Source organism: Triturus cristatus, chromosome 7 (genome assembly GCF_964204655.1).
Source record: "Triturus cristatus chromosome 7, aTriCri1.1, whole genome shotgun sequence".
In the NCBI taxonomy this organism is placed as follows: Eukaryota; Metazoa; Chordata; class Amphibia; order Caudata; family Salamandridae; genus Triturus; species Triturus cristatus.
The window spans coordinates 853124153-853145608 of NC_140590.1; the positions used below are offsets into that span (position 1 = coordinate 853124153).

Consider the following 21456-nt stretch of genomic DNA (forward strand, 5'->3'; position numbering starts at 1 on the left):
TTTAGGTCTTGCCTGGCGAAAGCAGTGCATGCACTGCTCTGCCATGCAGAGGCCTTTTGGAATCGATACGATTCCAGCGTGCAAGCGGGGAGACAAACGAGACAGTAGATGTGCACGCGGAGATTGGATGCTTTATTGGAGGCGTGACACTCTGGGGACTTTTTCTTTCGCCTCCAGTAAAGCATCCAGCCTCCGTTGTTATAAACATTGCACATTGTGAGCGTGGGCCTCCTGGGTCGCGCTTGTTTCTTATGTTGCATTCGCTGTCCCGGACTGCCCGTCTTCCTAGCTTTTCTCCAACTCAGTTTTTTTTTTCTTCATTTGTGCTGTCAGTCTCCGTGTAAAGTAAAAAATTAAAAGGAAGGGCCGAGCCACGGGTCGGCATTGGCTCTCTGCTAATCTCTCTTGATTTCATATATGTTACGCAACTACTTGTTTAATGTTCCTCCAATTCACAATATTATGTTTACTTCAGTCCAGTGCAAAGATCGCGGCCTCTTTAGTTCTTGTTTGTGCTTTTAAAAACTGCATATTGAATTATAGATGAGAAACTGAATAACAAAGATATTGTTCACCAGAGGTTTCCGAATTACATATAGACAACGAGAGCGAATTTCGAGCTGTCTATGATGGCGCTCGGCATCCCGAGGTGAAAATATCCTTGTTATTTAAAGTTAATCTATCTTTAATTTTATGTTGTGTAATCCTCCGCCCAAATCATCTACTTCTCCTTCCACCACGTAACTGGAGCAAAGGAGTTACGGGAAAAGCATATATAACATGTTAAAAGATATATATTAACAACAAAACCCTTGGCTCGTGCCTCGCACCCCAGCACCATCTGCGCACGCACGCTCTGTGCCAGCCCTCCGCCGCGCGCCAGCCACAGCAGCACGCTCACACTGGGAGCAGCTCAGGGCAAGCCGCCGTCAGCGTGTTTTTAACTCCCCTCAGCGTGGGGCTGCAGAGGCCTGCTCCGGCGGGAGAGGAGGGGATTGGTGCAGGCACAGAGCCACTCATGCTCCCCTTCTCTGGTGAGACTGCCAGCTGCCATGCCCAGGTCTGTGGAGACCAAAGGAGACCAGCCTTGCCCTGGGTGACGCCACCACAGTGGCTAATCACTTTAGTAACTACTGTTGCGACATCATTGCAGTGAATACCCGGATTTCGATCAGGTTATTCACGATAAGAGGCTTCCTATGGAAGTAATATGTAACACGACAATACGTTAATGTAGGACACGGGCGAATGGATGTGGTGGGGTAAAGTGGAGGGTCAGATGAAGGGAATAAATTGGTTTCTTTTAAGCCCTAGCTAGCGAGCGACCAGACGTGTCGGCTTTTGTTTTTAGAGCCTTCTGCATTGTGTTTGTTGTACTCTTTCTTGGGTGCTAGCAAAAAGATCAACTAAATGACAAATTCCCTGTGTTTACGGTTGGAGTGTCTAGGGGCGAGCTAAGTAGGTAGGAGTAGCTGGTACAGAGTCAAAAAATACCGTAGACCCTACAGTGACGTGTTTGGAAGTGTCACTGTTTATGGGTTCTGAAGCCACTGGACAGATTGAAAAGCATAAAATTTAGGTTTTTTTTGCCGTTTTATATAGTGCAAATTCGACTCTAAGGTATCAGAGCGCTTTACATGAACACCAATTGCATTACAGATGGACACGTACATTTTTTGGCACGGAGATTTGCCTGAAATCGGAAGATGCTGAGTCTCCCGCTGAGACTCGAACCCGGTTCCCTAGCTTCAACATCTGCTGCTGTGGCCGTTACGCCACATCCTCTCCCCGTAACATTAATGACCATGTTTGTTACATAGAAAATGTGATTCTGCGTCATGATCGAAAATGCAATAGGTCTCGCCTTTCATTAAGTTAAAACCATTTGCTTTGCTGTACAATACCATTAGCAAAGCAAATGGCTTTAACTTCATCAAAGGTGAGACCTATTGCATTTTCAATGCTTGTTTTTACTATGCACTCTGATCTCTCTGGATTTTTTCAAGCTTTCCATCTTTATTTGCTCTAAGATACCTTCTATCATACTTAACCTTTTCCTTTCTTGATTTCCTTTGTTTTTGGTTTGTGTGTTCTTTATCTTTCTTTCTTGCTTTCTCTCATGATTTCTTCCCTACTTTTTATCCATATTGCATTCTTTACTTCTGCCTTCTTTGCTTTATTTCCTATTGCTCTATCCCTCTTGCTTTCTTTCTTCATTTTTTTCTTGTTTTCTTATTCCTTCATTCTCTTTCCTAAATCCACCATTTCTCATTTGTACCTTCTCTTCAACAGATGTTTACTCTCAAACTTTACTTTTGTTGTTGCCTTTGTTTTCTTATTTTCCCTTGTCTTCCCCATTCTTACATTTGGATTTTCACCCCATTCCCACATATCATTCATTACATTAAGTTTCCTAAGCCTTCCTCATCCAGAAGAGAATTCTAAGAGCAGTCCTGTAAGATACTACATACATACATGTGTTAGTCTGAAGGATAAAACATCCATGCTTAATGCCCATTCTGATCCTTTGCAGGAACTGTACCCAAAAGGAGTGATCCCGCTGGCAGTCATTGAGATGTCCAGGTCTTGCAAAGATAACAAGTTTGAAGTGGTCACTAGTCATAGGATTTTTGTCTTTCGAGCTGAGAACGAAGGTAAGCACAAATACCAAAATTAGGACTTGGTTATGAATAAAACATGCACAGTTGCTATAACTAGTTACTTTCTTAGTATGTCAGTATCGATACAAGCATGCTGGAGACAAGCAGTTTCATTGTATGTTATGTGGCTCACCACAATTTCCCTCATTATCTACATACAAACTAGAGCTAAAACTCTGACCCATCCAGTCTATCTGTTCCCTGCCTACTCAGACATTTGGATCACATGCTCCGATCCGGCTAGAGATAGTGGCAGCTATTGTCCGGAGCTCATGTAACTTCAAACATGATTTCAAAGTTAAAAAAGAGAGAGTAACTGTGGTTCTGTCTCTATGTTGATCTCCTTCACTATGGGTACATTTTTGGACTACAGAACTTTAGTCCACTTCTGAAGTAGGCCTATTGGTAGTTCCTGGCAAGCTTTCCCTCCTTTGGGCAGTACATGCAGTCTACAACAGAGAAAATGGCTTGGTTAAAATGCCGGCAGGCAGGCCTCACAGCACTGCTTTCCCTAAAGCAGTAGTAACTGCAAAAGCAGAGAAAAATGCTTGTTGAGAATGTCTTCAAACAAGTCAGGTAGATCCTTTTCTCCCTGTCAGCTTACAATCTAGACAACTGATTATGGACAATGACTGCAAGCAGTCCAGGCAGGTCACCCTACCCTCAGGCAGAAGTTGCAGCCCAGAACAGAGGAAACCACTTTGTGAAAATGACAGCAAGTAACCCTGGCCAGTTTTCCTACTTTTGGGCCGTAGTCACAACCATAACAGTAAAAATGGTTTTGGGAATGACAGCAAGCAGGTCTGACAGTTCTTCTTCAAATACTGGACGCAGTGTAGGTCTCTTGTGTCCTTCCTAATTTCCTGAAAAAAAGGGTGACTCCTCTCGCTAGGTAGGTAGAACACTCTGCCTAATATATGAGTGAAAGATGTCGCATGTCTCCTTAAGAGGATCGAAGTTAGGAGCATAAAGCCACAAAGAGAAGAAAAAGCCTCCTTGGTAATATTGTTAGTTCTTGTAGGAAGTTGAAATGCTTTACAGGACACAGTGCAGAGAGTAGAAGAGCAATAGCAAAAAATCAGGGACAAAAGGCATCCAATGTGTGCGGTAAATACAAAGAGAAACAGGAGATTTGAAAGTATTCCAACATATCCTACCAGAATAGAACTTCTTCATATCTGAATAAGGCAGGAAAAAACATCACAGAAAAAAGGTTTGTGATCATCTGTAACAGGGAAGCTCTGGCAACACAAACTGGAATGATGACTTGGGAATGGTCACAACCATCTTCTCAGGAAAATAATGTGGTCTTTCTATGCTAGGCACAAGAATGTTTGAAATCCCATTATTGATCCATCTATCATCTGTGGTTGTACATACTCCAGTGCTTCTTCCTCTGACTCCTCCGAGTGGTGTCCAGGACCATTCATAGAGCAGACAGTTGCCAAATGGAAACCTGGAATACCTTCTTTTGGTTTTGGATGAAGAACATGGAAAGATCTGTATGTGTGACAGATGCAAGGACTTCTCTGAGAGAGACAAAGTGCATGTGAAATGAGCTGTCTTCCAGTCTTCTACTGATGCAGATGACCGCACAACCTCTCCCGAACCAAAGTCACTCCTCGTTGAGGTCTGTCTGCAGGGGTAGGATCTCTGACCTTCTGTCTAATGAGATTTATTTCAATGTGTGGATTTAGCTCCTTGGTCTCTTGTGTTAATAAATAACAATTTGGAGTCAAGTTATCAGCATACTGTGCAATTTCTTCCTTAAACTTCACCATTCTTTGCTTCCAAAACACCCAATTAAAAGAACTAGATGATGAATGTCTAGCGAAGATGTTCTCCCTATTATTGGAACAATATTGTCTAGTTTCAGTTTTTATGTATTTTTTTTTTTACTTAGTGCCCTACATCTATTCTCATCCATTTTCAAAAATTCATATCCAAATATTTTGTGCTAGCCTTTCACAACCCATTACAAATATTTGATTTTACTACAGTCACATATAATAAAATGATTCTAGAAAGAAAAAAAAATTAGTGAAAAAGGACTGCTTATTTGATATTTTGATAGATTGATAACATGAGCACTATTGAGTTGGATAACAGCAAACAAATGTAATAAGCACTGAGAGACCACTTTGATGGTGAGTTAATACTTTACAAAATAGTTGGATACAATAATCTTGTATATGGCTCTTTTACATTCATATATTCATAGATTTTTTAATTTACTATCTTTAACATGTTTGTTATAATATTATATATCTGGTTGGTAGATGAGGAAGGTCAGGTACAAATATCAAAGTAAATACACAATTATGTAAGTAAACAATCAGGCGGGTGTGAGTAAAAAAGGAAAATAGCTAGTATTCGCGAAGAACTCTCTAAGTAACCAGAAACAGAAACAATTTTCTGGTGCAGAATGGTAGCTATTTAGAGAACATAGGTCAGATATTTGCCAGAAAGTAATATACTCTGCAGTAACATTCTCTTGTATTTGGACTCCACTCAATGATTTCTCCCTCTCTTGTTTCTGTCTTTCTCCCTCTCTGCTGCCCCTAATACCATGTGTTTCTCACTCTCGCTCTCGCTCTCTCCATTATCTATTTTCTTCTTGAACTTTGTCTCTTTCTCCTCTGTGCAGCGCTGAAGACGGAGTGGTGTACTATGCTACAGAATAAGGTGAAAGAGCATCGCATGATTTTCCCGAAGCCGCGGTATGGCTCCTCTGCCAACTTTCAGAAGTCTGGTTTCCTGGAGCTGAAAGGTTACAAGTCCAAAGTCTTCACCGTTTTGGCAAGGGACGAGGTGTGGCTGTACAAAAATGAGCAGGTGCGAAAGACAAGTGAGATACAAAATTAACAAAGACTACACCCTTTAATCTTAGCAGAAACCACCCATTTTTCTTAAAGATATTCTTTGGGTAAAGATTCCTGTGTCAGTAGGTGATATTTATGTATTTTTCTTTTCTCTTTTGCTTTCAGTTCTTCAAAATGGGCATCGGAATATGTGTGATTGACATGCAAGGTTCCACCATCCGTGATGCAAAGAATAAGAGCTTTGAACTCATCACACCTCAGAAGACCTTTACGTATGTATCAAGAAAAAGAGTCCAAGATACAAATAATATTTCTTATGCTCGCATTTTTTCCCGCATGATTTGTTATAGAGTTGAATACACTGGATGTTTCTGCTATCTTGTGGCTGGCCCAGAAAATTTCACAGTTTTTGCCAGTCTTAAAAAAGTGAGCTTTTCTTGGGGTATATCTGTAATAAGACTACTACACTATGACACTACCTGGGGCTATATTATGGAAAGTGCCCTGGGGTTGCAACGGGTATGTGTGCCCGCTTTGCGTGCCCCCGGGGCACTTTGGTATCACAGAAAGGGCCACAGATGCTTGGGCGGCCCTTCAGTAATACAGATAGGGCTGGCGCACATATGGCACCAGCTCTATCACCAGAGGGTGTTCTCTCATGTAAGTGCAGCCTTTGATACAGTAAGCCATAAAACCCTATTGGACCGACTCCTTGATCTGGGAGTTTCAGGGAATGCTTTAGCCTGGTTTAGATCCTTCTTGTGTGGAAGAACCTTTCAGGTTTTTGATGGAGACTGCTTTTCCTCAAGTAAACCCCTGGCCTGTGGGGTTCTGCAGGGCTCGTCACTTAGCCCAGCCTTGTTCAATGTGTACATGAGACCCCTAGCTGAGATTGTTCACCCATATGGTATCAAGATCATTACATATGCGGATGACACTCAGCTGGTGGTCTCCCTTGCACAGAAGAACTATGGCACGGCTCAGACCAATTTGACTGCCTGCATGGAAGCAATCAAAAATTGGATGACAGCCTCGTCCCTCAAACTCAACGGTGATAAGACCGAACTTATGTTACTCGGACCACCAGCACTCTCTACCTTGGACCTATTATGGCCCTCTATTCTGGGTGCCGCGCCCATCCCAAAAACCAACATAAAAAGTCTGGGAGTATGGTTGGACGACTCTCTAACCTTGAACACCCAAGCAACTAAGACCTCTGCAACTTGCTTTGGAATAATTAGAATATTGAGGAAAATTCTCCCGCTTCTACCATTTGAAGCCAAGCAGGTTGCGATACAGGGCTTAATTCAATCTAGATTAGATTTTAGTAATGCCTTATATCTAGGGTCTCCAGAATATGTCTTGCAGAAACTTCAGCGCATACAGAACTGTGCTGCCCGTATGCCTCTTCAGCTCCCTCGTAAAGTATCAGTGGAGTTAGGACTGAAGAAGCTTCACTGGCTCCCTGTGAGGGATAGAATCAAATTCAAAGCCCTCTGCATCTCTCATCAGGCATTTTGGAATACTGGTCCAAAGATTAACCACTATCTTCTTGCCCCGTATCAACCTAGCAAACAACTCCGCTCCGCTAATGCATTCCTAGCCGAAGCTCCCAGGATTAGGAGATCAAGAGCAGGAGGCAGGTCCTTTTCTCACAACGCAGCCAAACTTTGAACTCTCTCCCTGTACAGTTCAGATGCGACCCGAATTTGCTTTCTTTCCGGAAAAAGCTCAAAACATTCCTTTTTCGCTGACTAATTACCCCCGGAGCCACTGCGTTATGAGGCACTATCATTTTTTATCTTTAGCGCTTGGACGCCCCTGGGCATCAGTCGCGCTTTATAAAACTCCTTTTCATTTCATTTAATTTCATTCATTTCATTTCATTTCTCATTTGCATGAGGGAGTGGCTCCATGCAAATGAAGGAATCCCTTTGCCCCTGTCCCCTTGCTGTATTATAGACTAGGGCACAGAGGTAAAGAAGCTGACAGGAGGTGCACTGACAGTGCGCCACCTAAATGATGGTGCGCTGTCAGTGCGCTTCCTGATGGCATCCCTCTGGAGGGGGGATAGGGGGTCCTATTGACCCCCAGGCATCCCTTTGCACACAAGTGCAGTCACTCACTGCGCCCACCTGATAGGGGATCTCTATCCCCTCTTAAAAGTGCAGGTGGTTTGCCAACTGTGCTGTGAAACATGGCTGCTTGCTTCAAACCTGCTCCGTTTTTCACTTGAATTGCGCTGCCCCTAGGACATTCAATGTAATAGGGTGCGCTTTCCCTGTTTGTGCCCAGGGCCCCTGTTTTAAGGTGCACTTTGTCACAACCAGGGAGAGTGGGCCCTATGTGTAATTGGGCCCTTGTTGCTCCACAAGGTCTATGTGATTACAATAGCTTTAGATCGGCTTAGATTGCTTTTCCACTATTGCGTTCAGATGTACAGTGGCAAAGAAAGTACTTTTCTACTGAAAATAGGGGTCACAGGCCAAGTGGCTTTGTGCTGACTTCAGAAACAGTCAATATGAAAACATTGCATTTTTTGTGTGAATTTTGATGTGTGTCCGGGGAGTTATCATTGGTTTTGGAGCATGAATCTTTTCTGGGATCACATGCTGTCCATTATTCCTCTATCTAATGGTTGGGGGACCGAAATTGAGTATTTTTCGCACATATGGCACCAGCTCTATCACCAGAGGGTGTTCTCTCATCTAAGTGCAGCCTTTGATACAGTAAGCCATAAAACCCTATTGGACCGACTCCTTGATCTGGGAGTTTCAGGGAATGCTTTAGCCTGGTTTAGATCCTTCTTGTGTGGAAGAACCTTTCAGGTTTTTGATGGAGACTGCTTTTCCTCAAGTAAACCCCTGGCCTGTGGGGTTCTGCAGGGCTCGTCACTTAGCCCAGCCTTGTTCAATGTGTACATGAGACCCCTAGCTGAGATTGTTCACCCATATGGTATCAAGATCATTACATATGCGGATGACACTCAGCTGGTGGTCTCCCTTGCACAGAAGAACTATGGCACGGCTCAGACCAATTTGACTGCCTGCATGGAAGCAATCAAAAATTGGATGACAGCCTCGTCCCTCAAACTCAACGGTGATAAGACCGAACTTATGTTACTCGGACCACCAGCACTCTCTACCTTGGACCTATTATGGCCCTCTAGTCTGGGTGTCGCGCCCATCCCAAAAACCAACATAAAAAGTCTGGGAGTATGGTTGGACGACTCTCTAACCTTGAACACCCAAGCAACTAAGACCTCTGCAACTTGCTTTGGAATAATTAGAATATTGAGGAAAATTCTCCCGCTTCTACCATTTGAAGCCAAGCAGGTTGCGATACAGGGCTTAATTCAATCTAGATTAGATTTTAGTAATGCCTTATATCTAGGGTCTCCAGAATATGTCTTGCAGAAACTTCAGCGCATACAGAACTGTGCTGCCCGTATGCCTCTTCAGCTCCCTCGTAAAGTATCAGTGGAGTTAGGACTGAAGAAGCTTCACTGGCTCCCTGTGAGGGATAGAATCAAATTCAAAGCCCTCTGCATCTCTCATCAGGCATTTTGGAATACTGGTCCAAAGATTAACCACTGTCTTCTTGCCCCGTATCAACCTAGCAAACAACTCCGCTCCGCTAATGCATTCCTAGCCGAAGCTCCCAGGATTAGGAGATCAAGAGCAGGAGGCAGGTCCTTTTCTCACAACGCAGCCAAACTTTGAACTCTCTCCCTGTACAGCTCAGATGCGACCCGAATTTGCTTTCTTTCCGGAAAAAGCTCAAAACATTCCTTTTTCGCTGACTAATTACCCCCGGAGCCACTGCGTTATGAGGCACTATCATTTTTTATCTTTAGCGCTTGGACGCCCCTGGGCATCAGTCGCGCTTTATAAAACTCCTTTTCATTTCATTTCATTTCATTCATTTCATTTCATTTCTCATTTGCATGAGGGAGTGGCTCCATGCAAATGAAGGAATCCCTTTGCCCCTGTCCCCTTGCTGTATTATAGACTAGGGCACAGAGGTAAAGAAGCTGACAGGAGGTGCACTGACAGTGCGCCACCTAAATGATGGTGCGCTGTCAGTGCGCTTCCTGATGGCAGCCCTCTGGAGGGGGGATAGGGGGTCCTATTGACCCCCAGGCATCCCTTTGCACACAAGTGCAGTCACTCACTGCACCCACCTGATAGGGGATCTCTATCCCCTCTTAAAAGTGCAGGTGGTTTGCCAACTGTGCTGTGAAACATGGCTGCTTGCTTCAAACCTGCTCCGTTTTTCACTTGAATTGCCCTGCCCCTAGGACATTCAATGTAATAGGGTGCGCTTTCCCTGTTTGTGCCCAGGGCCCCTGTTTTAAGGTGCACTTTGTCACAACCAGGGAGAGTGGGCCCTATGTGTAATTGGGCCCTTGTTGCTCCACAAGGTCTATGCGATTACAATAGCTTTAGATCGGCTTAGATTGCTTTTCCACTATTGCGTTCAGATGTACAGTGGCAAAGAAAGTACTTTTCTACTGAAAATAGGGGTCACAGGCCAAGTGGCTTTGTGCTGACTTCAGAAACAGTCAATATGAAAACATTGCATTTTTTGTGTGAATTTTGATGTGTGTCCGGGGAGTTATCATTGGTTTTGGAGCATGAATCTTTTCTGGGATCACATGCTGTCCATTATTCCTCTATCTAATGGTTGGGGGACCGAAATTGAGTATTTTTGCAGTGTGAATCTTTTCTGGATTCACTATGCTGTGCATTATTCCGGCAACTAGTGGTTGGTTCCGAAATTGTAGTATTTCTTCTCTTTTTTCTTTTTTGTTGTTGTTGGTGGGCGTCAACGTAGTACCATTTGGTGCCCTTCTGTGAAGTTGACGGCGTTCCTCCGGGAAGCACCCACCTTTGGTAGCCATCTTTAGAATCTTTTTTTCTGCCGTTGGGTCTGGATCAATACGGAAGGAGCTCCCAAGATTGGAGGGAAGAATCGAGGAAAATCAAAAGAAACATCGGTAGGACGGTGTCTTCGACTTTCAACTTTCAATCAAAGACAACCTCAGTTCAACGAAGGGAGAAAACAACAACTCCGACGACGATCGGTGAATGCACATGCAGGGGGCTCCCTGTGCGCGGTAATGGACAAGACACCGTTCAAAGTTTCTAAAAACTATCACCACAAGTAAGCTCAAAAGGATCAGCACCCGGTCTGCAACCGGTGCCTGCCGCTGGACCATCAGAGCGAAGACTTTAACGCCTGCTCCGTCTTCACCCCGAAGACGTTGAGGGTGAGAGAAAGGCAGTGACGAGCCAACTACAACATGCAAGGCCAAGGACCACCACCATCGCTGTGAGACCTGGGCCTCTCCAGTGAGGAGGAAGATAACGTCGCCGAGGGGCCAGAAGGCGATGAGGACAGAGATGTTTTGGTCGTGGAGGTCGAGAAGAAGACTTCAAAGGAGGTAAGAGAGTCATCAACCTCGAAAAAACTAGAAGAGTCTTGAAAATCCTTGGTGTCGAAGCATTCGGCGACTGCAGTTGCATCCAAACAAAAACAAACTGTAAGATCCTTGGATAAGGACTCTGGAACGGCAAAAGTCCTCGAAAAAACAAAGACGTCGAAAGACAGACTGGAAAAGGACGCCTCGGCGTTGAAGAGAGGCCCAAACAAACATTGACGACCGGATTGTGGTCGACAGCCGAAAAACGGAAAGCCGAAAATCTTGATGCCAAAACTCACGCAGCTGAGATAGAGAAAAAGAGAAAGAGGCTCAAAGCCAAAATGGCTAATATCTTGCAACGGAAAAAAGACTTTGACGAAAGCTTGAAGCAATTCAAGATACCGCCGAAAACAATAAATAAGGAAGGCGAAAAGGTCGTTGAAGAACCAATTCTGACAAAAACCTCCAAACCGATCGAAGAAGAAGATGAAGATTCATTCTTCTTCGGGGAAGAAGTCGAGGAAGACGGACAAACATATGCAGAATTGGCGATCTCGGAGAATCAAGGCCCCCAGTGACAAGATCTCAACGCCCAATCACCTGAGGAGGCTGTGGAATCATATCCTTTGTGGCTATCACCCCCAGATAACATTGGCATGTACAATCAAGTGATTAAAAAAGCTGCAGAAACTTATTGGGCTCAGCTAGAGGAAGAAAAACCACAATCATGTTTTTTATTAGAGACACTGATGCCGACACAATCTAGAAATCAATTCATCCCAATGCTCCCAAGTGTATTAGACAATAGGAAAGAGGCGTTCAAGGAGCCTGCTACATGCAAGGCTATAACACCAAGGGCAGAAAAGAAGTATAAACACTCCTCTAAAGACCCTATATTCATCAGGGGATCAGTGCCAGCCAACTGTATCATTGCCTCAACAGCAAGAAAAAGAGCAAATGTACTAACTACAGTGGGACTACCTCCAGACAAGGAAAGCAAGAGGATGGACCTCGTAGGAAGGAAGGTGGAAAGAAGCTCAGCTAATCAATAGTGCATTGCTAATTCAAATGCATTGTTGAACAGACATGCTTACCAACATTGGGAGGAGGAATGAGAATTGTTAACAGAACAATTCCAAAAAAGAGCTAACCACCTGGTAGAAGAGGGTAAAAACATTGCAAATACATGTTTAAAATCAGCCCTCGATGCTGCTGAAACATCGAGCAGGCAAATGATGATTGGTATCACAGAAAGGAGGAACCCATGGCTTAGAATCTCAGGCTTCAAGCCAGAAGTGCAAAGCAACATCATTAATTCACCATTCAATGGGGAACAATTGTTGGAAGTGTGGTTGATAAAAAGCTAAATCAACTAAAAAAGGACAACGAAACTGCAAGATCCATGGGGGTTCTACAGTTCAGTGGCATGCGTAGAGGCACACCATCAAGGAGACCAGCGGGGAGAGGTACACACCAACCTGCTACCTCACATCAAGGTTACCAACAAACATACCAAGCGGGAAAACAGGGCACACAACAGGGACAGCAACAAAGCTGGCAATACCAAGGAAGATCATCCTTTCGAGGGCGTCCCCATGGTAGAGGTCAGCCACAAAGAGGTGGACAACAAACCTCTGCTAAGTGACTGCGCTCACAAAGAGGTACACTCACGAAGAACTGCAGTGAGAGTACACACAAAAAAGAAGCATATACAAAAACAAAAGCAAAGCAGTTTACAGTTCCTCCAACATACCACCCCAGTAGGAGGCAGACTACGATTTTTCCTGCAAAAATGGAAGGAAATAATCACAGACAAATGGATTTTAAATATAATACAGTACGGTTACTGCATAGAGTTAACAAAACAGCCCCCAAACAGTAGGCCAAAGCAAAGGACACATTCAAAAGAAGAATTATCTCATTTAGTCAAAGAGGTGCAGGAGCTTCAGGGACAACAGGCACTAGAGCACATACCACACAGAGAAAAGAGCAATAGTGGATGGAACACTACGGCCAATATTAGACCTAAGGTTTCTAAACAAGTTTATAAAAATACAAAGATTCAAAATGACTACACTGCAAGAGGTGCTACCTCAATTGCAAAAGGGAGATTATATGGCAACAATAGACTTAAATATGCGTATTTACACATCCCAATGAACAACAAACACAAAAGATTGTTAAGATTTGTCATGGACAAACAACACGACCTATTCAAAGTACTCGCTTTCGGTCTGAAATCAGCACCAAGAGTGTTCACAAAGTGCCTGGCGGAAGTAGCAGCACATCTCAGAAGGCAAGGAATGCATGCTTACCCCTCTTAGACGACTGGTTGTTAAGAACAAATTCTTACAGCCTATGCAAACAGCAGATACACCAAGTGATAGAGACACTAGTCCATTTGGGGTTCTCCATACATTGGGAAAAGTCATCAATAGAACCAGAACCCATAAAGGTGTTCTTAAGTGCAGAGATAAACACTGTGTTAGGGAAAACATTCCCGAGCGCAAAAAGGAGATCAGCCCTTTTGAAGGAAGACTCATCTATATCAGAGGGGGCATCATATGACCGTGAGAACAGTGGGGAAATTGCTAGGAATGATGGCCTCATGCATTCATTTAGTTCTCAACATTCGTCTACACATTAGACCATGGAATCTGAACATAGTTCTAGCACAAATGATGAAAGCACCTTTCGAACCAATACATAAAGCAACGCTACAAATGCTCACAATAAAAATGGCATTTTTAGTGGCAATAACATCCCTACGTAGAGTAAGCGAACTACAGGCAGTAACACTGCAGAAACCCTACTTCCAAATACATAGTAACAGGATTGTCAGGAGGACAGATCTGCAGTTCATACCAAAGGTGGTATCAAGATTCCACAAAAATCAGAATATACAGCTACCAAGTTTCTTTCAAGATCCAAAAAACAAAGCGGAAAGAGCTTTGCACACGCTTGACGCAAGAAGAGCAGTCCTGTATTACTTTGAAAGAACTAAGGAATACAGAAAAACAAAACTGTTATTTTTGTATCCTTTGCAAAAAGTTTTCTTGGAAGACCGGTAACCAAAAACACGATTGCAAGATGGAAGATAGCACAAGCCATACAATTGTACCATAAGCAAGCAGGGCAAGCTTTACAAGGTGTGCCACGGGCGCACTCAACAAGGAAGAAAGGAGCAACTATTGCATTTCTTGCTAACACTCCAATTCAAGACATCTGCATGGCTGCAACATGGTCTTCAGTACACACATTCACCAAACATTACTGTGTGGACATTCAATGAACAAAGAAGCACATGTAGGACAAAAGGTCTTACAACATTTATTTACAAACCATAGTTCATCTTCCACCCAGCCACCACAAGACTAGCAAGCCGCTACAAAGTCTATGCACTGCATAGTGAATCCAGAAAAGATTCACGCTGCAAAACGAATAGTTTCTTACCTGTCGGTGTAGTTTTGCAGCTTGAAGAATTGTCTGGATTCACTAGCGAACTCACCCTCCTCCACCAAGGAAGAGAACTATAAGGAGAAGAAAGGAAGAAAAGAAATCTGGAGATGGCTACCAAAGGTGGGAGCTTCCGGAGGAAGCCCGTCGACTTCACAGAAGGACACCAAATGTTACTATGTTGATGCCCACCAACAACAACAAAAAAACAAAAAAAGAAAAGAAATACTACAATTCTGGACCCAACCACTAGATGGCAGAATAATGCACAGCATAGTGAATCCGGAAAATTCTTCAAGCTGCAAAACTACACCGACAGGTAAGAAACTATTCGTTTCTTTCTCTTATTTTTTTTTTTTTATGAATGTTGTTGGCAACCACCATTTAGTGTAATGTCCTTCCCCGTGTGAAATCAGACATGCATCTCAGAAGTTCCTGTGCATGGTCACCATCTTCATATATTTCTTTCCAGCCTCTGGGTCATGATGCAAGAAGAGCTCTGAAGGAATCGCTACAAACTTTATGGATCTCGAAGAACCAAGAACACATAGTCATAGAATGCACAGATGGGGGGCCGTGGAAATGGAGAATAGCTCTTTTAAATTTTGCTTCAAGTGCCACCATAATTTTATGCACAAAGATTCCCATGAGATTTGCAACCTCTGCGGTACAGAGGAACAACGTGGCGAGGGATGTGATGCCAGCACGCATCTCTAATGGAAAACTTTGAAGGTGGGAGAAAAATAATGTTGGGCACATTACGCCATATTCTAGGCGTAAAAGAATCAACCCTCTCTCAGGGACCTCGGCCTGTCCAGTGACAAACAAGAGAACATCTGAGAAGCAAAGCTGAGGAAGGGAGTTGGACACTAAAGAAGAAGTGATCGATGAGAAAAATGTTTAGAGAAGCCAAACTGAAGAAGAGGCATAAGGTAATACCACAGCTAAAACATCCGGACTTGAAGCGCAGTAAAGCCGTCTCGTAATCAAAGCACTTGAGAGTCGAAGGGTGACAGAAGCCAAAACAGCCACACACAGCCAAACCCAGGGACACAGATGAGGGCAAAACTTCGGGCACCCACCAATTCTGGGAGGTATTCCAGAAAGGGGCAAGGAAAAAGATCTGAAGGGCAAAGAACTGCTGACCTCAAAAAGAAAGTGCCATCCGACACCGAGCAACAGGTGCTCAAGGCAAATGCAAGAAGCATTGACTTGAGGCTGAAAAGGCGGCACTTCTCCAGAGGAAGAAAGACTTCAACAACTTAAAGGGATTTCAGATCACATCATGAACATCAGAGCCAAAAACCATTGAGGATGAACAGATGGACATCGAGTCTGCCCACAATGCCTCATAAAGAGGAGAAGGAAGAGCTCTTTGGCTATGAAGATGAAGGAGACACCACCATCCTCGAAGAACAAGAACCCCAGGAGGAAGACTGGCAAGATCTCGACACCGACTTCACAGAGGAAATGTGGAACACCACCATCCTCGAAGAACAAGAACCCCAGGAGGAAGACTTGCAAGATCTCGACACCGACTTCACAATGGAAATGTGGATACATATCCTTCAAGGCCTTCACCACCAGATGACCTGGCAGTCTAAAACACGCTTGGAAAAAGGGCAGCAGACACCTATGGGGGCACCACGAAGAGGAACAGGCCGAATTGTGTGTCCTGCTCCGAACACTCAAACATGGAACATCTACATCCCAATACTGCCAAGCATTCTCCACCAAAGTAGGGTGGTCTTTTAAGAGCCAGCCACTTCAAAGGCAGTGAAACCACAGTTCGAGAAGAGACAGACACCTCTCACAGGCCCATATCTCTTTTAAAGCAAATGCAGCTGTGGACTCCATCATTGTCATCACAGCCATGAAGAAAGGAAATGTCCCCACATCAACTAGGTCTCCACCAGCTAACGAAAGTAGGTGGATGGAGATGGCAGGCAGGAAGATGGAAAGAGTAGCAACCAAACGATGGAGAATAGCCAAATTCAATGCACTTCTGAACAGCGATGCCCACTTGCAGTAGGAGAAAATAGAACAAATTATGCAACACCTTTGGGAGGAGTACAAAAAGAGAGCAGGAGCCAAAATCCATCACCAACACCTGCCGAAGTTAGCCCTCGACACAGCAGATACAGCCAGCAGGCAAATGTGCAGGGGAACAACTGTGAGAAGGCACTCCTCGAAAGAGTTTCTGGGTCCAAGCCAGAGGTACAAGCTTTGTTCACTAACATGCCCTTTGCAGGTGACACCCTCTTTGGCCTGGCAATGGAAAAGGCCTTACTACAAATTAAGAAAGGGCATTCGAGGATGTTCCAACACGGGGGGACGTCAAACAGGAGGGGTGTGGCACATCAATCAGGAGGCCACGAAGCAGATGGGATTTTCAATACAGAAGAGCACAACAACCAGGCTTCAACCAGCCATCAACACTGCATTGCGCACTATCTCAGTGGCAGTATCCTCCATGCCACGCTTTCGTGGGAATGTCAGGCAAGAGGACAAGCCCTGAATGGTTTGGGACCTGCTGCGAAGTGACTTTCATCACACTCTCTCACAGCACATAACACCAGTAGTGGCAGGATAGGAGGATTTCTCCAGGAATGGGGGATGGGGGGGGTCAGTCCCCTCCAACAAGTGGATACTGAACATTATAAAACATGAGCCCTAAATCGAACTTCTCAAAACGTAATCTTCGATGCCGGCAATGAAGAAAGCACACTCCAGAGAAGAGCTACATCAGAGCTACATCACTAGGTAAATGAGCTAATTTAAAAGCGAGCAATAGAAAGAGTCCCCAAGAGCAAACTCAAAAAAGGAGGCTACACATCATACTTATCTTTGTGCAGGCCACACATATTTCCTCTGGCCGTTGATGCTTATTTGCTAACTGCCCGTTTTTCGGTATCGGGTCCATGACACATCAGTTGACTGTCCTTGATGGCTTTGACTCAGGCGGCCATTGGTAAAATCATGGCACCATCTTACTTGAGGATATAAGTACTCCCCTTGGCTCCTCCAGGGGGGCCACATTCCCTTGTGTTGTTCTGAAGAGACCATGACCTATTAGGCTCAATCGCGTAAACTGCATACTGTGAGAAGTCCACGCTGATGATTGGAAAAGACAAATAAACTTACGGATTGCCATCCAAACCTTGGTGGATGCTTTGCACATAAATTTAGTTGATGGCTGAAGACAAATTTGACCATCTTTCGATGGAGCTTCCTTGGAAATGTAGGCCATCTCATGATATAACCATGAATTTTATACATGTATAATGTGGCTTATTATGTCGTAAAGACTTCTACATTTTTTCTGAAGTAATCATTTACCCAATAAATAGTTTTTCTATATATAAGAAATATTTAGGTATTTTTTTAGATCACTTTGGGCCATATGTAGGAAGCCAAATACCGGTCGGTAACGGCCGATTTTCGGTAAATATCCCGTTACCGACCGGTATTTAGGCTTTTGCTATGTAGGGGGCATATTTCAGGATTCGGTAATTTACCAAATCGGTAAAATTACCGAATCGGTTACCGAATCCTGAAATGATATGTAGGGGGAGTGTCTCGTCGGTGTGTGGATTCGTTATTTACCACCAACTAAAAGTTGATGGTAAATGACGAATACCTGTAAAAAAGCATTATTGTGCTATTTGAAATGTGCAATGTGGCAGACATACATGCCCTTAGGGCATGTATGTGCGCCACATGTGCACACATGCACGAATCAGGGGTGCAACAGGGTGTCAATGTGACACCCTGCCACCCATTATAATGCCTCCCCTATTACCGATTCGGTATTTACCGAATTGGTAATGGCAACTGACTTCCCATTCATTCCTATGGGCCTCCAGGCCCATAGGAATGAATGGGAAGCCAGTTGCCATTACCGATTCGGTAAATACCGATTCTTAAATACGATATTTACCGAATTGGTAATAATTTACCTACATTACATTTACCGATTCATAAATACCGAATCGGTAAAATTCGGTATTTAAGAATCGGTAAATGTAATTTACGTACATATGGCCCTAAAGGAGGTATTTGGATATAAAATTTACATTAATGCATTCCATAAATCATTTTTTGTCCAATAAAAATAATTCATTTTTTTTTTGTCTAAAATTCGCTAGAATTATTGTCCTTCTATTTCAGACTAATTAGCTCACACTAGTATAAAGGTTTACTTGCCCCTCCCCCACATTTCTTCTCCAATCAACAGACTGATCAATGACATTTGCCTATGCTTTTCCACTAATTCCATTGATTCAAAAGGTAATAGACAAATTCAAGCACTCAACCCTCATGTTTCATGCATATGACGTAAAACTCTTGATCACGTCTCCTGAAATCCAGCTGACCAAAGTGTAATGCGTCTTTCGACTGCGCCTTGCAAAATAGTGCAGAATAAGGCAGATGAAAGTACAATCTAGTCCCTTTCACACTATCTCTCTTCCCCTCTTTTGCTGGTATTTCACACAGTGTCACACCTGCCCACATGCAATGCTCATTCCAATTTGTCTTGGACAAGTGTGGACAGGAATCAACACCAACCAAAACATGGTCAGTTGAGAGAGGGATTGTGAGAACGACCAAGTAGAAATATCAGGCACATGCACAGCAAGGCGATTTTAATATAATTAAATTGATAGCAACAGTTATTTAATAAATAGCAACACTATCATAAAAGCATTGGTGATATACCATAACAGTAACTAGATGTTATATACATTCAGAAAATAAACAGTCATGTTAAATATGTTGTGTTATTTGAATCGATGCCTGAGACCCCTCCCTGGTTTGCACAACTGGCGGCAGGAGGAAAACAACCACTCTGGGCCAGCACAGCAGTATCCTGTATCTTGCGCATGAAACCTGAAAGATGTCAAGAGTCACAGCCTTTTAAAGCTTTTTAAAGCATTCCTTCTCATTCATCTTCTAATGTGAAGGCTTTTACGTGCTCGATCCAGTTGGCTTGTAGAATATGATTAGTTTATTTTGTGCACTGTCTCCGTATACCTTCTCTGAGGTTTGCGTTTTCACGTAGGGCGACCTGCCAGAGGTGAGCAAACCTTGCCCTCATTGAAACCTGCTGATCTCTGTGGACTGGACTGCGCATCACTATCCAACAGGCCAGGTTCTGAGAGGAACAATTTCCAGGATTTTACGCTTGATTTATAGAAAAAGTCTCTCTAGTTATTTTGGCCATTCCATGGCCTTTAAAGCCTACAAGACACGATGAGACATCGTCATGGCATTGCTCCCAATTTATACCCAACGCAGCATAAATAGTAGTACATAAGTGCTACTTGCTGCTCTGCACAAAATATGTGCAGTTGTCTCAATTCATGCTACAGAAGAAAACAACTACTTTCAACAATAGCTTTGCTGCCTGATGACTTTATTGATTAATTTGCAACCCTCGTCTACCTCCTGACATCGTCCTTTACAAATAATGTTAATTATACGCACTTCTAATTACAAAATGGCATAAAACCATAACATAACAAGCATTGGCAAAGCCAATAGATCTGATGTTAGCTGCCAGCCTTTGGACTTTGTTGATGCTTGTTTTGTCATGCTTTTGTAAAGCCTCATTGTTGGGGGAGCTTCCAGGCCCTCATGAATTTGACAAAAACTAGCTAAAAGCAAAAACAAAAACAATTTTCTCAAAAAGGACACATTGCAATAGTAGTTCCTGGCACTGAAGGAAACCACGTTTTGTGTGGGTGTGCTCCTTGTTAAAGAGTAGAATGCCCTCACTCATCATTGAAGTTAGCCAGTTGCTTAAATGGGCTGACCCACTACCCTATGCTGTTTACTGTAGTGGGTCAAAGAATAATGTGAATGGCACACCAACAGACCAATGGATGAAAAGGGTTGGCTGAAAGCCCATATAGTTAGCATATCATACATATAGCTTTTGTAAAATCAAAAGGTCTTGACTAACACCAGATCTAAAAGTGGTAAAACATGTGGCGCTTAGTATAGCGCTGGTTGACATTATAGGAGACGTAATACATAACAAGAAGGATCAAAGGCTATCTAAGACAGGTCCAGCATACGTAGCCCGGGCATAAATCTGAAAATACAAAGGTATGCTGTTCCTAAGAAGGCTAATAATGATTTAAGAGATGTATGAGTCTGCAAGGTCAGGAGGAGATTCCTCCTTAAGGAAAAAGACCCTCACACATCCGGCAGACTAGCTGTCATATTTCGTCAGCGTGTGGCCCAGATGTCATGTTTCATCATTCGGTCTGCTCCGAATCGGGGCGGCGCTGCAATCCCCGATCGGCGACCTTAGTGGCGCCTTTTAGTGGAGATCTTTATTCCTTTAACTGCCGGTAGGTGAAGTGCAGGTGAGGGCCCTAAGGTGAAGTGTGTGTTGGACAGAGTGAGTTAAAAATAAGTAGTGGAGATCCTAGATAACAAAGTTTAATGAGGGAGGTCCCACTCTTAATTAAAAGCAATAACGTGCGTAATCTTACAGTAAAGGTGTCTGTATTACGCTATAGTGAATAGTGGTCAACATGTTTCTTGCAAAGGTAAAACTAACCGCAATTCTTCAGGACCAGAAAGTTCACACACTTATTGGTAGTGGTAGCAACTGATAAAGCACTTACCACTGATACAGCACCCTAATAAGTGGTTACTTATGAGGATAAGGTAAAAACGCCTGTAAAAAGAAATACAAGGGGACATACATACAAGTCAAAAAACATCTTACTAAAACAATCTTTAGTAAAATCGCCTTATTTACTGCAACAAACTGGTGTCATGCAGTATTCGTGACATGATAGTATTTAATTGTGTAACAAAGATGTGTTAAACAAACGTATTAGTGGCTAAAGGAAATAGTTCCCTTCATCTGACAAACGCTGATGCAGAAATCATAAGTGTCTTAGTATTAGAGGAACACCGTGACTGTAGAAATTGTTAAAAAATCTTTTCAGTAGGTTCAACTCACCCTGAGGTTCCAACGAGTAGGCGCTGGATACTGACACTGAATAGTGCAGTGTCCTGTTAGCAAAAAGGAAGGAGAAAGAATGCACTCGCGTAGGTCTCGTGTATGTTTCTA

The 21456-nt window shown here is 43.4% G+C and overlaps 1 protein-coding gene and 1 long non-coding RNA gene across 6 annotated transcripts in view; one reads left to right on the forward strand and one right to left on the reverse strand.

The window, feature by feature from the left end:
* The window catches only part of ARAP3 (ArfGAP with RhoGAP domain, ankyrin repeat and PH domain 3), a 530251-nt gene that overhangs the window by 212109 nt on the left and 296686 nt on the right, over nt 1–21456 (forward strand). For all 5 annotated transcript variants that reach the window (XM_085617771.1, XM_085617775.1, XM_085617774.1 and 2 more), the window contains exons 8-10: nt 2534–2654; nt 5308–5495; nt 5648–5754. In XM_085617771.1, coding sequence (XP_085473897.1) covers nt 2534–2654; nt 5308–5495; nt 5648–5754 — 416 coding nt within the window. The remainder of the gene's footprint in view (nt 1–2533; nt 2655–5307; nt 5496–5647; nt 5755–21456) is intronic.
* LOC146810702 (uncharacterized) overlaps nt 1–21456 on the reverse strand; it is a 199915-nt gene that overhangs the window by 58887 nt on the left and 119572 nt on the right. The gene's annotated exons all lie outside the window — the stretch shown is intronic.